At 41.5% G+C, this 19,758-nt stretch overlaps 1 protein-coding gene across 2 annotated transcripts in view; it reads right to left on the minus strand.

The window, feature by feature from the left end:
- Positions 1 to 319: 319 nt before the first annotated feature.
- LOC136307725 (arylamine N-acetyltransferase 1-like) overlaps positions 320 to 19,758 on the minus strand; it is a 66,072-nt gene continuing 46,633 nt past the window's right edge. The window contains exons 1-2 of one of the 2 annotated variants that reach the window (XM_066234432.1): positions 13,969 to 14,030; positions 320 to 4,248 (exon numbers count right to left, since the gene is read on the minus strand). In XM_066234432.1, the coding sequence (XP_066090529.1) occupies positions 3,370 to 4,242 (873 nt within the window). In that variant the 5' untranslated portion in view covers positions 4,243 to 4,248; positions 13,969 to 14,030 and the 3' untranslated portion in view covers positions 320 to 3,369. Of the gene's footprint in view, positions 4,249 to 13,968; positions 14,031 to 19,758 lie in introns of those variants that run through there. The other variant, XM_066234433.1, reaches the window with a different exon arrangement.

The following is a 19,758-nucleotide window of genomic DNA, read 5'->3' on the forward strand; positions in this document are numbered from 1 at the left end:
GAGGAAGCCCAGTTGACATGGAGAGGCCACATGCAGATATTCTCATTGCTACACCAAGCCCAGAACCACACATGTCAGTGAAAAAGCTTCTAGACAAGACATACACAGACCTCAGTTAACCACCAATTTCCGGAGTCCTTCCTGCTGACACTGGACATCACAGAGCAGAAAATAGACATTCTAGTGTCCTTTCTGAATTGCAGACAGACAGAATCTATAAGCAAAAGAACATGGTTCTTTTAAAGCACTAAATTTCAGGCAATGTGTTAAGCAACTGTAGTATCTGGAAAAATAATCTTTCATCCACAGAGATCACTCATTAAAATTTTTTATTGATATTTACAGGGGGGAGAGGAGAGAGAAAGCAAGAAACATTGATTAGTTGTTTCATTTATTTATGTATTCATTGGTTTTTTTTCTTATATGTGCCCTGACCAGGGCTGGAACCTGAAATCTTAGCATATCAAGATGACACTCTAACCAAGTGAACTTCTTCTCCAGGGGGAGACCACTTAGATTTATTGAAGAAAGGTTAGCACTGCAAATAAGGCACCACTCTTCAATCTGGCAGCTAACATTATATTTCTCAGTCAACATATACTTGATTAAAAAATTAGGGGATATTTCAAAATGAATATGAAGCAATCGAATATCCCCTAATTTTTATGATCCGTATATTTTGGCCTTTTTAAACATGAGATAGATGCAGTCAAAGAAAAGCAATTGCATTGGGATTCAGGATACTCATTGTACAATACGACTTCCTTAACTCATTTGTACAAACCTGCATCTTTCTCCTTGAGCCAGCTTTTAATCTAGTCTGTGTCTCTTGCCAGCTACTCTTCTATTGACATGACCTTAGTAAAAATGTGAGAAAATCCTTTCCCACATTGCTACAAGACAGCATCAGAACTGAGCAAGGCCCATCAGGTAAGGTAAAAAAGATAGCAAGCTGTCACATGCTGAAATACACCATTCATCCTTCCTTCCACTCAGACGTGGTCTATCCACCCTCCTAGGGATCTCCATCCACCCCGAGCAGCATATCCCAACTCTCACATCAGTGCACGAATCCATACCCATAATCCAAAGTAACTTCTAGTTTAACTAGCATTTCTCCATCCCACCACTGCTATCCCCTTAAACTTATTGTTAACCAAAGAAGAGATTCAGGGTATATAAAAAAGAACAAAGCCCTGGCTGGTTAGCTCAGTGGTAGAGTATCAGCACAGCATATGGATGTCCCAGGTTTGATTCCCCATCTGGGCACACAGAAGTGACCATCTGCTTCTCTACCCCTCCCCCCCCCCGTTCCTCCCTCTTCTTCTCCTGCAGCCATGGCTCCATTTCAGCGCATCAGCCCCAGGTACTTATGATGGTTCCATGGAGCCTCTGCCTCAGGCATTAAAAATAGCTCGGTTGCAAGCATGGCCCAGATGGGCAAAGGATCAACCCCAGATAGAGTTGCTGAGTGATTCCCAGTTGGAGCGCATGCAGGAGTCTGTCTCTGTATCTCCCCTCTTCTCACTTAGAAATTTTAAAAACTTAAAATTAAAAAAAAAAAAAAAGAACAAAGACATGTGTTTGAGCAAAAGAATTCCAATCCAAGAGATGCAAATTCAGGTAGCAACTCAAACTGCACTTTAGAGAGAATAAAGAAAGGCAAGGTTTATAAAGGCAAAATCCACAAAGTGAAATTCTTTCCTGCAAAGGAAGGATTGTTCACTGAACTGCCAGGGGTTGATTAGTTCCGATGTGCAGTGGGAGAGGCAAACACTACAGGGAAGAAGTCAAGTCCATATGGATCCACACAGCAGTTGTTCCAGGATGTTTCTGGCTCAGCCTTTGACCTCAGTTTAGCAACAGGTTAGCAACTTAATAGCAGCTCTAAGCACCGAGGCTTGGTCTGTGCTTGGGCTGCAAAGGCCCCACTTCCTTAATACCCTCCTGACTCTATTTGAAGTGCCTCTTTTAGCAAAGCTCATTCCATTTTGTTTTATTTTTTCATTATCATTATGATAACCACAAGTTGAAGAGGGAGAATAATGTAAGAACAAGGCTGCAGTTGAAATTATAGCCCCGGTTCTGGAATTCACTAACAGAAAATGTGAGTTATAGATAAGTAAAGATTCCAATTCTGAAGCACCAGCCACAGTCAGATTTGGGCCATCTGATACTGCATTCATTTTAATCAAGGAAGAAGCAGGCAGATTCCAGACCAGATTCAAGCTAGGGAAGTAAAGCTAGATGGAAGAACTTTCATCAAATGCTGACTCAGTATCCAAAACATTACTGATGTTTTCATTCATCCATATAACAAATGTTACACTGAGACGTGACTGTAGGTCTGGCACTTAATTACCTAAGTATTGTCCACATGTCACATCTGGGAGATCAGAGGCACAGATTCATGAAGTGATTCATCCAGTGTCCACAGGATTTGAACCCAGATCTCCACACCTTGAAGCCCACACTCTTATGACAGAGTGTGGGAGGAAGTAAAAGAAAATAACAGAAACAGAAAAAGGATGTGAGGAGGAACTGGCCCCATGATATCCCAACTCTGCTGACATTGTATTAGCCTCCAATATTTAGCATACTTTGTAGGCATCAAGATTTTACAGATAATACGTATTTTTAAATTAACAATAATTTTGGAAAACATGACAGTTCTAGAATTTGAAAAATTCTAAATATCAGTGTTTCTATATTAATGAAAATGCTACTTAAAGAGCTCGTTGCAAAAAAAAAAATTGTAAGAAATCATTAGCTGTGTCCCTCTCTTGGTACTTAATCACGTTACTACATGTTGGTTTAAGCCTTGTCTTGAGAACTATTAGGAAGCAATATCATGTCTCATTCTTTTCTGTTGAATTCTAATTCTAAATTTTGCTTGTGGGATTTTTTTAAATTGGATATTGCACATATGCTGGTTGAACTTAATAAAATATATTTCCTCAATTTTCCATTTACTGAACTATGGGTAAATATTTCTTATAAATTCCATATTCAACCTGTATGAAAGTTTTACAACAGAAATTACTATTTTCCCCCAGAAAACCATAAGCCATCCTTTAGTGTTTTAATTTTATAAAGGTGTGTGGTTATTTTTCTTTAAAATGATATCTGAATATTTATGCTGACATTTTAAAGAATGAAATTATTTGATGTCTAGGATTTTCTCTAACATCATGTGGGGTCATTGAAGAAATACAAGAAATAGGCTACCAGTTCATAGTTGGTAAGACGGGTGACAAAAAATAGGGGTTTATTATATTTCATTCTCTCTACTTTTATACCTATTGGAATTTTTTTAAATAACACTGTCAGTATCTGGAATGATACTGTAGACCATTTCTATTCCTTACTCTAAATGGTAAATAACTTATCACCATGTTTGGGCACAAGCTTTTTCTCCAAGGAAATATTAAATATATTTTTCAGCTCTTCTTCTATTTCTTCTTCATTCAGTGTCTTAAACTCCACCAAATCCATACTGTCCTTATAACTGAATTTTCTAAAGGCGAGGCTGAAGCCCACTAAACAGTGAACCCCATCTCGGGTCTGCAAGGAACAAAATGAGTTGCTTATAAACACAGATGCAGCAGACATCTGAAGATGCTCATTAACAGACTCAAAATCTTCGATTGTTCGAGGTTCAAGAGTAAAGGAGTAGATTTTTCGATACTTATTCTTTTCCAGGAGATCAGAATTAAGAAATTCTTGGTTTGGAATGTACTGCTCTCTTCTGATTTGGTCCAGGTACCAGATCCCTGTCTCTTCTGTCAAGCGAAAGATGCAGGGCACCTGTGGCTGATCCTTCCCAGAAATTAACTCCAGAGGTTGCCACATCTGGTAGGAGCTTCCAAACCCAGCATCAGCTATGTAGTTCCTGCCATCTATGGTCACCTGCAGCAAGAGGTGACACATAGCACTGCTATATTGGCTGGCTGGAGGGATGTACACATACCCGCCCAACATTGTGGTCTCGAAACCGATGGTGGTCAGAGCCCAGTACAGAAGTTGATTGACCTGGAGACACCACCCACCCCGGTTCCTCCTCACGATTTGATCAAAAATGGCCTCCAAGCCCAATTCCATGGGTTCCCCACAATGGATGTTAAGGTTCTCAAAGGGAATGGCCCAGATCTGGTGCTGAAGAATGTCAGTGAGTGTTTCCAGGTCCAATTTGTTCCTAGACTTCTTATAACCAATTCTTTCAAAATATGCTTCAATGTCCATGATCTCCTAAAGCAAGGAAAATAAAACAAAAACACAGTGTTACTTTAGCGCTTGGATTTAGCCTAATTATAAATAATGTATTTAAATATGTAATTATAAAACAGTGGTCAAATATCTGCAATTCTGTCTTTTGTTTACTACTTTTATTGTTATAATTGTTTTCACATGCTAAAGTTCACTTAATTGTCTCAGTAACCCTGTAAGAAAAGTATTATCACTGGTTCCACGTTTTTTACAGGAGACATTATAAATCCAGATTAAGTGATGAGCGATATGATAAACTGATGATAAACAGATATGTGGTTTTGTTGGTAATAAATTAAAAGAGGTTCAAATTGGTGTGAATTAAAACAGCTTTACAAAGAGTTCCAATGTAAACAGGAGAATTATAGAGTATGTTGTGTTCTTGGTGCCTGACACCCTTAATTTCACCTTTAGCTGAACTACTCAAAGATTTATATTCATCCCCACATTGATGTATTGATGCAGTCAATAAAAAGTTTATGAAAACCTATTATGTATTCGCTACTGACCTAGTACTTGCTTGCTCTCAGCTATCTTACAGGGCTGGTTGGGAGGACACAAGTAGTCGGTTGAATAAAGAAATAAAACATGCAATTATTTCAATATGTTAAATGTCTGGAGAAAACTACAACAAAGAAAGATGTGCACACAGTGATATTTCATTTTAAATAAGATGGTCAAAGAAACCCTCACTATGGCCTGAAGGATATGAGAGAATTAGCCATGTCACATATGTAGGAAAGACCATTCAGGCAGAAACAATGGAAAATTAAAAAGCCTTAAAGTGGAACCTGCCTAGGAAGCCCGGGGGATTGGAGCAGAGTGAGTGAGAGGAAGTGTGGGCTGAGATGAAATCAGACAGATGACAGTGGCCTTAAAACCAATTCTGTTGGCTTTTACTCTTAGATGAGAAATCACTGTAAAAAGGTTGCAGTTTGGTCAAATTATACAATGATCATATTGGCATTTTTGGCTGTTGTATGGAGAATGACCTGGTCTCCTCATTCTTTCTGAGCTAGATGAGTAGACATGTAATCCAGGTCAAATTTATTCATAGCACATGTGTTCTCTAGAGCTATTGCTTTGTGCATGGATAGGAGCATGTGAATCAGGTCAGGTGAATGAAACTCTGTGAGAAACTCAATTGTAGCCTAAGAGCAGATACTTTCTGCTGTGGGGCTAGAAGCTGGTAGGATATTTGCTCAAAGCACCTGGGAGAACTTGCTGGAGAATAATATCAACAAAGAATTTATTGAGTTGAGGAATGAACAGCAAGAAAAGGGAAGATGAGAAAAGACCTGAATGAAGCCCCAAGTTAACTTGACTCTCTGGCGAGGTGAGCCCAAAGAGAAAAGAATAAAAGAAGTGCTTCATTTGTTACGCCCATGTAGAAAAGGTTTCTACCCCTGCTACTAAATTGTCTTAACCTAGTATGTTCCCTGATTAGAACAGTGGTGCTTACCACTGGTAATATGCCCTGGCCTGAGGTGCCGTGGAAAAAAGCACCCTGTCTGTGGGTTAATGCTGATAAGCCAAGTGTTCCTGGCACCTCTTAATGTCATTTCTTTTGGATTCTCCTATCTGTCTTTTTTGTTCAGCTATTCTTCCCATTCTGCTAGTGTTTCAACTTTCTGTATTCTTGATGTCTACAATATTATTTCCCGCAAATCAATGAAGTTCATTTCATTTCTTCTCATCTTAATTTACATCAGTATTCTTTTTCAATATCGATACAAGCTCTAAAACTCTACTAGTCAGACACAGAGAGAACTAATTTAACCTAACTATCCCTACTCTCTCTGCTTCTGTGACTGGAACAAGCTGGGATTTGAGTTGTCTGTTGCCAATTTCATGAGAGACAGGGGCTGAGTAGGTATGAGTGTCCTTAACTCAAATTGTAGCAACTTAAGAAGGCAGGGGACTCCTGTACAAAAGAACTGCCAAACACTCTCCCTATGCTGGTGGTTTTTATCAGGTTCAGGGGCTGTTAGTAGTGGTGGAAGGGAGAAAAAGTTCTGTGCAGATAGTCATGTAAAAATGTGTAGGAGATAAAGGCTCAGTTGCAGGAACGTCTCCTTTAAAGGTCTTCTGAGGTAGCACAGGCCTAGCCAATATGGTCCTATCCGGTGTCCCTGGCATTGCTCAAGAACAGCCGATGTTGTGATACATGTGGGAATTTCTGTTACAGAACTCCCTATATTTCTTAGGCAACAAAATAAAGATTAAGGCTTGTGAACTAAGTTCCTACTCACCTACAGTGACTTAACTCCTTGGAGGAAAATTCTGTGACTGAGCCCTTATAATAAATTATTGTAATTTAACCACTTATATAATCTCATATTTATTACAACTGAAAAACTATTACTGAAGACAAATCTCTATCTATTGGGCTCCCCTCTCACTTCCACATCCAGAAGCAGTGCTGAATAAGGAGGCAGGTGACATGGAAGAAAAGGAATATGGTGTCAACATGTCTAACTAACCTTTCTGAAAGGCTTTATTCACCTGCTACCAAGCACTCTTAATCTGTTGAGACTTGGATCACAACAGTGGTACACAAACATCAAGACTGACCCCTTTGTAAATGTTGCCCAGGCTGAGGTGACATAGTTTAATGGTGATGAGTTAAGCATCTCTCTTTTCTCTCATATTATTTCTTCAGAGTCTTCTATTTCTCTTTTTGACCCAGCCATCATTCCCATTTTGTCAGTGTGTCTAAATTTTCTTTTCTTATATGTCTGTAATATTACTTTCCTTAAATCTATGAGATTCATTGAATCTCTTCTCATCTCACCAGCATCTTTCTCAACATTTAGACAAGCTCTAATACTCTTCCACCCAGCCAGAAAAAAAAACATGAGTATTTAGCCAGACTGCCCCACACCAATTCTGGCCCCTAACCTAGAATCTTTCATGAGTATGTAAGAAAAAGAGGTGAAGGTTGACCAAAAGGAAATTAGGTGGCTTATAACCTTGCTGTTTGATTTTTGGCTAGACCATTATTCCTTCTACTAGAAAAAAATTTAATATGTTTTAAATGTTATAATCTGTTTTTCTCTTTTCTCTCTATTTTATTTTATTTTTTGTTTTTTAAAGATACCATGCTGAGTTAGAATTTAAAAATTGCAGGTTCATTTATAAAAATTCAGTTTCTGTTATAAGTCTGGATGCAAGTAACATATAAACAAATAATATTTGAGTATTCTGTGAAAAAAACATAAAAAGCTGTGATTTACTAAAACTGAAATTCAAGGAGAAACACTGGAAGCACTGAAAAAGTAGTCCCCCAGGGCAATAAATCACTGAAAACATTACTGATTTTATATATTGATGTATAGCATTTCAGTGCAGGATGTACTCTTTCCTTTCAGCTGTATGATAAATATAAGAAAAGACTCAAAGGGATCCTGGCCAGTGGCTCAGTAGATAGAGTGTCAGCCTGGTAAATGTATGTCCAAGGTTCAATTCCTGGTCATAGTACACAGGAGAAGCAACCATCTGCTTATTCCCCCCTCCCCATTCTCTCCCTCTTCCAATCCTGGAGCCAGTTGGTTCAAGCATGGCCCCAGGGGGCTGAGGATAGCTCCATTGGGGTACATCAGTCTCAGACACTAAAAATAGCTTGGTACTTGAGCATTGGTCCCAGGTAGGATTGCAAGGTGGATCCCTGTTGGGACACATGTGGGAGTCTGCCTCAATATCTGCCCTCCTCTCACCTAAAACATAAAAATAAAAAAAAATTGATCCCAGGGCAACATAGTGAGAACTCTCAGAAATACACCTAATATCTTTTGAAGTAAATTGGAAGTATGTTGATTTTTGGGTTTAATTCAGAAGACTTGGAAATTTCTTCTTTCTGGCCAAAACTCTAAAAATAATAGAAAAGACAGTAAAACATATCATGTGACCTCCCAAGAAAATAAAAAGGTATTTTGATGGACTATAAACTATGAAAAATCCCTAAAAATCACAAAACAAAAGGGATAGGACTGAGGAGTAATGTGAACATGTGAGCTACACAGGAGAGAGTGTGAAAGTGTAAGCACAGGAGACAGGAGCAGCAGTGATGGGCTCAAAGCCTGGAGGATATGGAAGCCCCAGGAGAGGGCTCGGCAGCAAGCAACCAGATGACTACCTGCCACGGAATGAGCAAGGAGCTGTGAGCCTTGTTCCATGCCCCCATTATTGCTACAGGATTTACCAAACACAGCACGCACAGTGTGTAATAAATAGTAGGAGCTGTTCTTTCTTAAGAATTTTGGGGGAAAAGAATAAGGCACAATGTTCTTTTTGTTAGTGTCCCCAGAAAGGAAGAACCATCCATATAGGGAAGTTAGGCATCAAAGTATCTCCTGTTATATTCACCTTCCTTCATAATGGGGCCAAGCCTCACTCACACCAGACATCACATCAGTCACATTTATTCGAGACAAGTAAAAAGAGACAAAGCTATTCATGCATAAACATAATGAGAAACAGGACGCAAATATACTGAGGTTGGGAATTAAGTAAGATGACGTAATATGCCAAAGATAAACAAAAAAGAAAAAACCAACTCAAGAAGATAAACTGAGCAATGGAAAGAAATTCTTCACAGGTACTTGGAACAAAAGATCATTTATATTGGACTCACAACAAAAAGCCAAAAAATGAGGTGATAAAATAATACAGCATTATGGAAAGACAAATTTGAGACCTTAGGGAACTAAGAAAGAAAACAGAGCTAACACATAATTACTTATAAACAGAAATGGACAATATAGATACAGCAGGATATTAAACTATATACACAGAAGAAAAACTTGACTCTCACAGTAAAAGTGAATAAAAAGATAAAGCCATCGAACAATCAGAAAGAAGCCAACAGAAAAGCAATTGGTGCTTCTGAAGAAAACTCAAAAAGCACAATAGAAAATGCATAGAAAAAAAAAAGCAAACATTTTCCTGGACTGAAGCAAATTAAATCTGAAAAACAGCAAGATTATGGAGAAGTTTGATTCAGTATCCACACCAGAATGTATTCTGGTTAAATTACTGAAATTGAAAATCGAAAAAAACAACTTGGTTATTAGGCAGAAAAGCAAACCCTTTATAAGGAACAAACTGTCAGGAGGGCGTCAGAATACTCCACAGTAATATGTCTACTAAATTAAGAGAAAGGTCTGATCCTCAAATAGTATTCTCAGCGAGTATTTTATTTAAGCACAGAGGCATTATAAATAGGAAGTTGAGGAATGCATGAACGACAAGCTACCCTGATAAAGTGATACCTCCTCATTGGCCAATGAAGATGTGAATCAAAATGAAAAAAGAAGGAAGAGAGAGGCCTCAGTAAAGGACTCATGGTCATCATTGGCTCCTTTTATTATAGATCAAAGAGTAGAAAGTTATGAGAATTATGGCGATAGTAAATTTAAAAAAAAATTTTTTTTTTTTGTATTTTTCTGAAGCTAGAAACGGGGAGAGACAGTCAGACAGACTCCCGCATGCGCCCGACCGGGATCCACCAGGCACGCCCACCAGGGGGCGATGCTCTGCCCCTCCGGGGCATCGCTCTGTTGCGACCAGAGCCACTCTAGCGCCTGGGGCAGAGGCCAAGGAGCCATCCCCAGCGCCCGGGTCATCTTTTGCTCCAATGGAGCCTCGGCTGCGGGAGAGGAAGAGAGAGACAGAGAGGAAGGAGAGGGGGACGGGTGGAGAAGCAGATGGGCGCTTCTCCTATGTGCCCTGGCCGGGAATTGAACCCGGGACTTCTGCACGCCAGGCCGACACTCTACAACTGAGCCAACCGGCCAGGGCCAAAAAAACTTTTTTTAAGGTAACCCATTAGACCTTTTATTGGCCTCCACCCTAAGTTCAGAGTTAAGAAATAGAGCTGCTCAGTGTACCCAGAGAGGGCACATGGGATTGGTGAAGACTCAGGACTTGGACTACTGTGGGGAAAATTCTGACTGTACCACCGGATCCCTTCAGATGTCCTTTACCATTTCACCATGCTGCTGGCCTGACTTCTATGTTCTTACGGTACCTAGACAGTCAGGAAGCGCCAGTAAGTCTTCCCCATTGACCAAGATGGCTGCAGGGGTGGTTCTTACACTGAGCACACCAAAAGCTAGAGACATGAACGGACAGGGCCCCAGTGCACCAAAAGCTAGCAAGATACTTGGATAGGAAAAACTCTCCCTTCCCTATCCCTGTAAGAACCTTAGTCTTGAGCAGGAAGGAGAGATGTCTTTGAGTGGGGAGTCCACCATTCTCCCAAGTCAGGCAGCTGAATGAACCCCTTTCTTTTTGCATCAGTTCTTGCCTCATGAGTTTAACTTTTGTTGCAGCAGGCAGCTGAACCTGCATTTGCATGTTTGGTTATACTTATGCTTAAGGGCCTGCACCCTAGACTCGCTTTGGAGGACCCCTTGATGGTTCCTGGGCTGCTTTGCCATCCTCTGCAGAGAGCTGGAGGGGCCAGGGAGTCATATTCTGCCAGGGCAGCTGTGAGTCAGTGAGTGACTGGTGGGAGGTTTTAAAGTCCAGCTGCTTTGCCTGGAGTCTGGGTACACTTTGAGTTAGAATGCACATCCAGGCTACAACTGGGATTCCACTAAGAACACTTCTTTAATATGTCACTTGTCCATGAATCTGGGTCTTTGTCTCAGGGTCTGCATCTGGGGAACCTGCCTTAAGACGTACTGGCGGTCACTTAGGGGAGCTGTGCAAAACACAGGCACTTCCCAAGGGACTTGACTGTCAGGTAAGGGACTTGCTTTTCTCTGCAGATCAAATGGACCTTCTTGTTCGCTGAATGTTCATCAATTGTTGAACTGACTGTTGTAATTTTTCTTTAGTGACGTGGTACTTCAATTTCAAATTACTTTTTGGATGTACCCTTGGAAAACAGGTTGACATGAAGAACTCATTGACCAGTTCCCAGTCTCTAGGATCTCTATCTCTTTCATGGACAACAATGATTTTTCTTATTTTTTGGATTGTATTTTATTTTATTTATTTATTTTTTATTTTTGCTAAAGAAAGCCCTAGTCTTTTCCCAAATGAAAGTATAGGCAACGGCCTAAAATGGAGTAGTTAAAAACAGATTGATCCAAAGCTAGTCCACACATGAGATGGTGCTGTCACACCTCAAGGCTACAAGTAGCACAAGTACAATTATGGACTGAAATGTAATCTTCTTTACCTACGGCCTAGATGTCTGGCATTACAGAATAGAAGAATTTTGAGGAGTGGTAGTGAATGACTGTCTTTTTGGGTAGTTTTTTTTTTTTACCCCATTTCTTTCCTTTCCTTTTCTCTGTCCCCATGAAGGTCATGGCATTCCCCCGTATTGACTCTACAACCCAGCGCCACCCCACAGGGCAAGAGGCCAGCTGTTTGTTTCTGGAGGGAAAGAACGCTGCCAGGCTAGTCCTGCTCAAAGGCCATCGTTCACTGTTCTTAGTGAACTGAAGGCCTGGGCATCGGCCTGCCTCTGAGCTAGCACCTGCTGAGGCCAGGCAGGTCCACAGAGCAGGCCCGCGGGGCCAGTCCACCAAAATAGCTGGAGATGGGGAAGGCCAAACAAAATCAGTCCCTGGGACAACAGCTCAACGCTGACTTGAGGGAAGGAGTGGGGTCCCTGTTTTGTGTTTGAGGAACTAACATGAGGGAAGGAAATAAAAAGCTGCCATTTCCCCCAGGCTATAGCAGCACGGGGACACTTCTGGGCTGAGGGGAAATGGTCTGCCCCTACTTCCAGGATTGCTGGCATTACTGAATAGATTTTCAAAAAATTGATGTGAAATTCACATAACGTAAAATTAGCCATGTCCAAGTGAACAATTCAGTACTATCTAGTAAGGGCACAATTTTGTGCAATCACCACTTCAATCTAGTTCCAAAATATCTCATTAGCGTAAAGTAGAACCCCATACCCATTGAGCAGTTACTCCCTGTTCCTCCAGCCCCTGGCAACCAGCACCCTATTCTGTCTCTGTGGGTTTATCCAGTCTGGATATTTCATAGAAATGCAATCACACATGGGGCCTTTTGTGGCTGGCTTCTTTCACGTAGCCTAATGTTTCAAAGTTCATTTATTACATAACACGTATCAGTACTTCATTCCTTTTCATGACAGAATAATATTCCGGTTTTTGTTTTATCTCTTCCTTCCTCAATGGGCACCTGGGTTGTTTCCACCGATGGCTGTCGTGAATAGCGCTACTGTGAATGTCTGTGTTCAAGAGCATTTTTCAGCATGTGTCTTCAATTAATTTGCATTCATACCTAGGAATCCATTTGCTGACTTAAATAGAAGAATTTTAAGGAGTGCTTCTGAGTGGCTTTTCTTGGTATGTGCTGTTATTCTCTTTTCCTCTTCCTTCCCTTCTATCCCCTCCTTATGATCTCTTTCTTTTTGGCTGTGAGGCCCACTGCAAGGACACTACAATCTAGCTCAGTGCCGGGGGCAGGTGGCCAGACAGTGATATTCTTGATGGGATAGAAGTCATCAGGCAACCCTCACCACAGACCTTCCATCAACAGCGCTTAGTGCCCTGACAGCCTGTGCATGAAAATAGTGATTAGTGCTAAAGAGAGGAATTCTGAGTAGGTTCTTTGTTAATATTTCCTCCTCCTGAGAAGAAGCAGAAACTCAGACAAACTCAGATGTGCAGGTGATAATCTGTGTATTTTTAAAGTTGGCTCTGAACTGTTAAAACCCACAGAGGGCAAATAAAATAATTCTCTGGTAAGACACACTATATAGTTGACAGGCAGTTGTTACAGTTTCTGAGTGAGAAATGGGGATTCAGCGATTTTGTGAGCGAGAAACTGAAGTGAGGACTTTGGGAAAGAAAACTGTAGTTTATCAAAAAAGAGCCCACCAGGGTGATATTCTGGGCACCTACTAGGGCTGAGGATCAAGGCCAGAAACACTGTACTTTTAGGACCCTGGCTGCCAGGCTGTCTGCCCCCAAGGCCCCTCTCCTGTGGAATTCTGCACGGCTTTCTCAGAGAGAGGTCTCTTCAGTCTGCCTGACAGTGAAGCAGTTCATTCTTGTCATTATGGCTCCTGAACACCTTCCCCTTAAGTGTCCTTCCAACAGGATGAAACTGCCCCAGGACTTCCCTCAATCCCTGTGGGGAGTGCAGCCCAGCCTCCCTGGCACTTGGGATTACTGGAGAAGTTCTGATCAGCTAATGCAGAGGGAGCAGGAGTGGTTATGAACCTGCTGCTACAAGGACTAACCGAGCCCTTTGGGACACCCTCAGTCAGGGACAGAGGGGGTGGACATCACTGTTTCAATTATCCAACAGGGAAATCTAATTCCCTGAAACACACATCATACTCATATACACTTCTGTAATCTTCACAACACTTATTTTAAGTAAAGTCTCTGATTAGCTTCATCTTATTGACAGATAAACTAACTTTGAGAGATGCTGAGTAACCTGCCCAAGTCCTCACAGCTGGGATGTGGTTTGGCTGTGACTCTAAACCAGACAGTTTGAATTAAGGAGCATTATCTTCACATTACACTTTATGTCTTCACAGCATACGTACAAATTCAAAGGAGGTGTCAGCTAAAGTTTTTGAAGTACCATTGGACTTGAAATTCAGGCACACTGCAGTCTCTAGTCTCCTGGACACACATTTGAGGTGTAATTAAACTCTAATTTCAAAGTCATTTTCAAATTAAAAAAGTTACTTACCGAGTTTAACTTGAACCCACACCAGGAACTAGACTGACTGCACTCCTTGCACTAAAGACCAGCGCAGGAAGTGCCCTCACTGGCTTTGCAATCTGCTCCTCCCTGAAGTTTACTTAGAATCTCCCAGGGATCACTGGGAAATGTAGTTTGGGACCTTAGGTTGTCCTGTGTGCCCTTAGTCAACGCTATTCACTGGAGAAGAGTGGAGAGCTTTGCTATCTCATGAGCCCCAGTCCCAGGCTGTGAGGGGGATAATACTGTATCTGACATAGTCCTTGCCTTAGGGAGCCTGAAACCAGATGTCCAATGTATATATGGGAGGTGAGGGTTTTAAGGTGGTCCTGGAAAAGCAGATACATCAAACTAGAAGAGGCAGAAGAAGATCAAAAATTTTAATTACTCTCCTAAATGTATGGTACCACTTCATCATCAATTTCTATGAAACCTCTCAGTTTCTTTTTTTATTTTTCGTACTTTTCTGAAGTTGGAAACAGGGAGGCAGTCAGACAGACTTCCACATGTGCCCGACCGGGATCCACCCGGCATGCCCACCAGGAGGCAATGCTCTGCCCATCTGGGGCTTAGCTCTGCTGCAACCAGAGCCATTCCAGTGCCTGTGGCAGAGGCCACAGAGCCATCCTCAGCGCCTGCGCCAACCCTGCTCCAATGAAGCCCTGGCTGCGGGAGGGGAAGAGAGAGACAGAGAGGAAGGAGAGGGGGAGGGGTGGAGAAGCAGATGGGCGCTTCTCCTGTGTGCCCTGGCCGGGAATCGAACCCGAGACTCCTGCTCGCCAGGCTGACACTCTACCACTGAACCAACCGGCCAGGGCTACGAAGCCCCTCAGTTTCTATTCTTCCTTTCATCCCCCATTGTCAGTCCCACTCACCACTCCCCTCACCCTAGCACCTGTGTAATGTGTCCAAAATGAGTCTCCTTATGTGGTATGAGTGTGACATGTCTACAGTACGGTGGCAGTGTTCCTGATTGTGTTTTTAATCACATTAATGAGATTGGCCTATAGCTCAGCTGTTTCCTGTGCATTTCCCTCTACACTATGTTTTGGGAGTTGTCTACATGACACAGTTGTTGCCTCTTGCCCTCCCTTTGGCACTAATGGTTCTAGTTCATGCCTCTGGTGTCCTCCTGCATGAACTTGGGAAGCCTTTCTCTTGGCCTGTGCATGGGCAGGCTAGATGGAGAGGCAACTTATGCCCCTGGGACCACCACTCAGCCCAGCATGATGGGAATTGAATGATAAATATTTTCAAGTTCTACCTGCTCAGGTGGGATTACTCTGGGGCATGGACAACATTGCCTCTCAATATCCTTCAGTGGGATTAAGCTCCTATTATCCACTGAGGTCACCTGCCAATATGTAGCCTTTAATGACTTTCAAACTGCCCCGCCCTGCCTTTCCCACTCCCATGATGGTGCTTCCTTTAACCACCTCCCAAATAAGCTACTTAAATGCAAATTCTCATCTCAGGGTCTAGTCTTAAAGGAAACCAACCTAAGGCCATTTAGGTTACTAGTACCACTGGTGAAGGCCACCTGGGGGCCCTCCACTCCCAGTTACTACAAACAGCAGTGTGAGCAAAGCTTTCCTTCCCATGCATGCCCTGTGATGGACACGAGGAGGACTCTACATGGACAAACATCAGGAGTGGGATGTGCTGTGGACAGGGCATATGTGTGCTTAACTTCACTGAGCGTTACTGTCCTCTTGTGTAGATAGATTTCCACTTTCCTCATGTTGATTGACACTTTCTGTTAGCAACCTTCAAATGTCTGCCCATTTCATGTATCTAAGGTGATAGCTCAGTGTTGTTTTCTTTGGTTTTTTGTGGGGTGGTTTTTGTTTTGTTATTTTTGTGACAGAGACTGAGAGATGAGAGAGGGACAGATAGACAGGAAGGGAGAGAGATGAGAAGCATCAATTCTTCGTTGTAGCACCTTAGTTGTTCATTGACTGCTTTCTCATATGTGCTTTGACTAGAGGCACTACAGCAGAGCGAGTGACCCCTTTCTCAAGCCAGTAACCTTGAGCTCAAGCTAGCGAGCCTTGCTCAAACAAGATGAGCCTGCGCTCAAGCTGATGACCTCGTGTCTCAAACCTGGGTCCTGCGCATAGAGTTCAACACTCTATCCACTGGGCCACCTCCTGGTCAGGCTATTGTTTTAACTTACACTTTTCTGATTAAGCCCTCACACTAATGGTCTACATACCTCAGTTCATATTGCCTACACCATAATGTCTAGCTTCTAACATAATAATTGTAAGACACGCTAACTATGAAAAACATGGTCTGAGGAAATAAATCAAGCATCAGAGTAAGATTCAGATATGGCAGAGATTTTGGAGTTATCAGACTAGGAATTAAAAATAACTAATTAATATGCTAAAGACTCTAATGGAAAAGTGGGCAATATGTAAGAATAGATAGGTATTGTAAGTATTGTCATCATATATATTAAAACTCTCAGTAAAAATCAAAAGAAAATGCCAAAAATAAAAAATATTGTGACAGAAATAAAGAATGCCTTTGACAACTCTCCAGTGACTGAACATGGATAAAGAATGATTCGGTGTGCTTGAAGATATGTCAACAAGAAACTTCCTAAACTGAAATGCAAAGAGAAAAAACACACACACAAAAAACCCAAAAATAGAGAATATTTATGAACTTTAGGACAATTATAAAAGGCGGAAAATACATTTAATGGGATACCAGAGACAAAAAAAGGGGAGAAACAGAAAAAATATTTACATTAAGTATTAGCTGAATATTTTCCAAAATTAATGACAAACACTAACCTACAAATCCAGCAATCTTAGAGAATACCACAGGAAAAATATTTGAAATAGAAACACCTAAGAATATCTTAAAACTGCAGATAAGCAGAATCAAAAAGAAAATCTAGAAAAATTTAGAGGGAAAGTAAAGACATCTTTCATATAGAAGAACAAGAAGTATTATATTAAATTTCTTTTTCTGAAATAATGCAAGCAAAGAGTGAAATATTTAAAATGTTGAAAGAATAAACCCACCAATTTAGAATTCTGTATCCAGCAAAATTATCCTTCAAAAGTGAAGAAAAAATAACGATGTTTCCAGACAAACAAAACCCAAGGGTATTTGTTACCAGTAGCCTTGCAAGAAATGTTAAAAGAAGTTCTTCAGAAAGAGGAATAATATAGATTGGAAACTCAAATGTACATAAAAAGAGGAAGAACATTAAAAATAATTAAACGAAGACTAATAAAGACTTCTACTTTTCTTATTCTTAATTAATCTAATAGGTTTGTTCAAAATAATAATAGCAACAATGCTTTATGTGGTTATGGCTTATGAATAAGTGCAATGAATGACAAATGTAATGATGGATGGGAGGGAAGATCTGGAACTATATTATAAAGGACCTGCATTACCTATGAAGCATTACATGGTTATTTGAAAGACAACACAGATTACAGATTAGTTATAAATGTATGTGGCAAACACTTGGACAAGTAGTGCAAACATTTTTCAAATAAGTATAATGATATGCAAAGAAAAGAGAGCCATGGAATTCTTTAAGATGTTATATTAAAACTAAGAAAGCAGGCCCTGGCTGGTTGGCTCAGCAGTAGAGCGTCGGCCTGGCGTGCGGGGGACCCGGGTTCAATTCCCGGCCAGGGCACATAGGAGAAGCGCCCATTTGCTTCTCCACCCCCTCTCCTTCCTCTCTGTCTCTCTCTTCCCCTCCCGCAGCCAAGGCTCCATTGGAGCAAAGATGGCCCGGGCGCTGGGGATGGCTCCTTGGCCTCTGCCCCAGGCGCTAGAGTGGCTCTGGTCGCGGCAGAGCAACGCCCTGGAGGGGCAGAGCATCGCCCCCTGGTTGGCAGAGCATCGCCCCTGGTGGGCATGCCGGGTGGATCCCGGTCGGGCGCATGCGGGAGTCTGTCTGACTGTCTCCCCCGTTTCCAGCTTCAGAAAAAATACAAAAATAAAAAAAAAAACTAAGAAAGCAAAAAGGCAGGATGATTAGAAAACAAACAAACAGCCCTGGCCGGTTGGCTCAGCGGTAGAGTGTCGGCCTAGCGTGCAGAGGACCTGGGTTCGATTCCCGGCCAGGGCACACAGGAGAAGCGCCCATTTGTTTCTCCACCCCTCCGCCACGCCTTCCTCTCTGTCTCTCTCTTCTCCTCCCGCAGCCAAGGCTCCATCGGAGCAAAGATGACCCGGGCGCTGGGGATGGCTCTGTGGCCTCTGCCCCAGGTGCTAGAGTGGCTCTGGTCGCAACATGGCAACGCCCAGGATGGGCAGAGCATCGCCCCCTGGTGGGCGTGCCGGGTGGATCCCGGTCGGGCGCATGCGGGAGTCTGTCTGACTGTCTCTCCCTGTTTCCAGCTTCAGAAAAATGCAAAAAAAAAAAACCCAAAAAACAAACAAACAAACAAATGCAACAAGGAAAAAAAGTTAAAATATGGTAAATACTCATCTAACTATATAAATAATCACTTAAATGTGAATGGTATAAATAACTAATTAAAAGACATGCAGCCTGACAAGGCAGTGGTACAGTGGATAGAGCATTGACCTGGAATGCTGAGGACTACAGTTCCAAACCCCGAGGTTTCCAGCTTGAACGCAGGCTCATCCAGCTTGTGCACAGGCTCACCAGCTTGAGCGCAGGGTCATAGGCTTGAGCATGGGAGCATAGACATGATGCCATGGTCGCTGGTTTGAGCCCAAAGGTCACTGACTTGAAGCCCAAAGTTGCTGGTTTGAACCCAAGGTCACTGGCTTAAGCAAGGGGTCACTAGCTTGGCTGGAGCTCCCCCGTCAAGGGACATATGAGAAAGCAATTAATGAACAACTAAAGAGCCACAACAAGTTGATGCTTCTCATCTCTCTTCCTTCCTGTCTGTCTGTCCCTGTCTGTTCCTCACTCATGGTCTCTCTCACTAAAAAAATAAAATAAAATAGAGAGGGAAAGAAAGAGAGAGAGAAAGAGAGAAAGAGAGAGAGAGAGAGAGAGAGACATGCAATCTTCCAAGACTTAGGAAGAAACAGAAAATCTGAACAGACCAATTACTAGAAGTGAAATTGAATCAGAAATAAAAAAAACTGCCAACAAATAAAAGTCCTGGACCAGATGACTTCACAAGTGAAATTTATCAAACATTCGAAGAAGAATTAATACCTATTTTTAAACTATTTCAGAAAACTAAAGAGGAAAGAAAGCTCCCATACTCATTGTACAAAGCCAGCATTATCCTATTACCAAAACAAGACAAAGACTGCAAAAAAAGAAAATTACAAGCCAATATTCCTGACAAAGTCGATGCAAAAATCTTCAACAAACTATACTGCTCACAAAAATTAGGGGATATTTTATTGCTTCTTATTCATTTTTAAACATCCCCTAATTTTTGTGAGCAGTATATTATCAAACCAAATCCAACAATACATTGAAAATATCATACACCATGACCAAATGGGATGGATTCTCAGAATACAAGCCTAGTTCATTATCCACAAATCAATTATCATGATACACCACATAAACAAAACAAAGGATAAAAACTGTGTGATCACATTTATACATACAGAAAAAGCATTTGGCACAATCCAGCATCCATTTATCATAAAAATTTTCAGCAAAGTAAGGATAGAGGCAATATGCCTCATGAAGACCATATATGACAAACCACAGCTAACATCAGGCTCAATGGTTAAAAGCTGAAAGTTTTAAGATTAGTAGCAAAACAGAAAATCAACTCTTACCACATTTTCCAGACAAGA

Source organism: Saccopteryx bilineata, chromosome 6, assembly GCF_036850765.1.
Source record: "Saccopteryx bilineata isolate mSacBil1 chromosome 6, mSacBil1_pri_phased_curated, whole genome shotgun sequence".
Classification (NCBI taxonomy): domain Eukaryota; kingdom Metazoa; phylum Chordata; class Mammalia; order Chiroptera; family Emballonuridae; genus Saccopteryx; species Saccopteryx bilineata.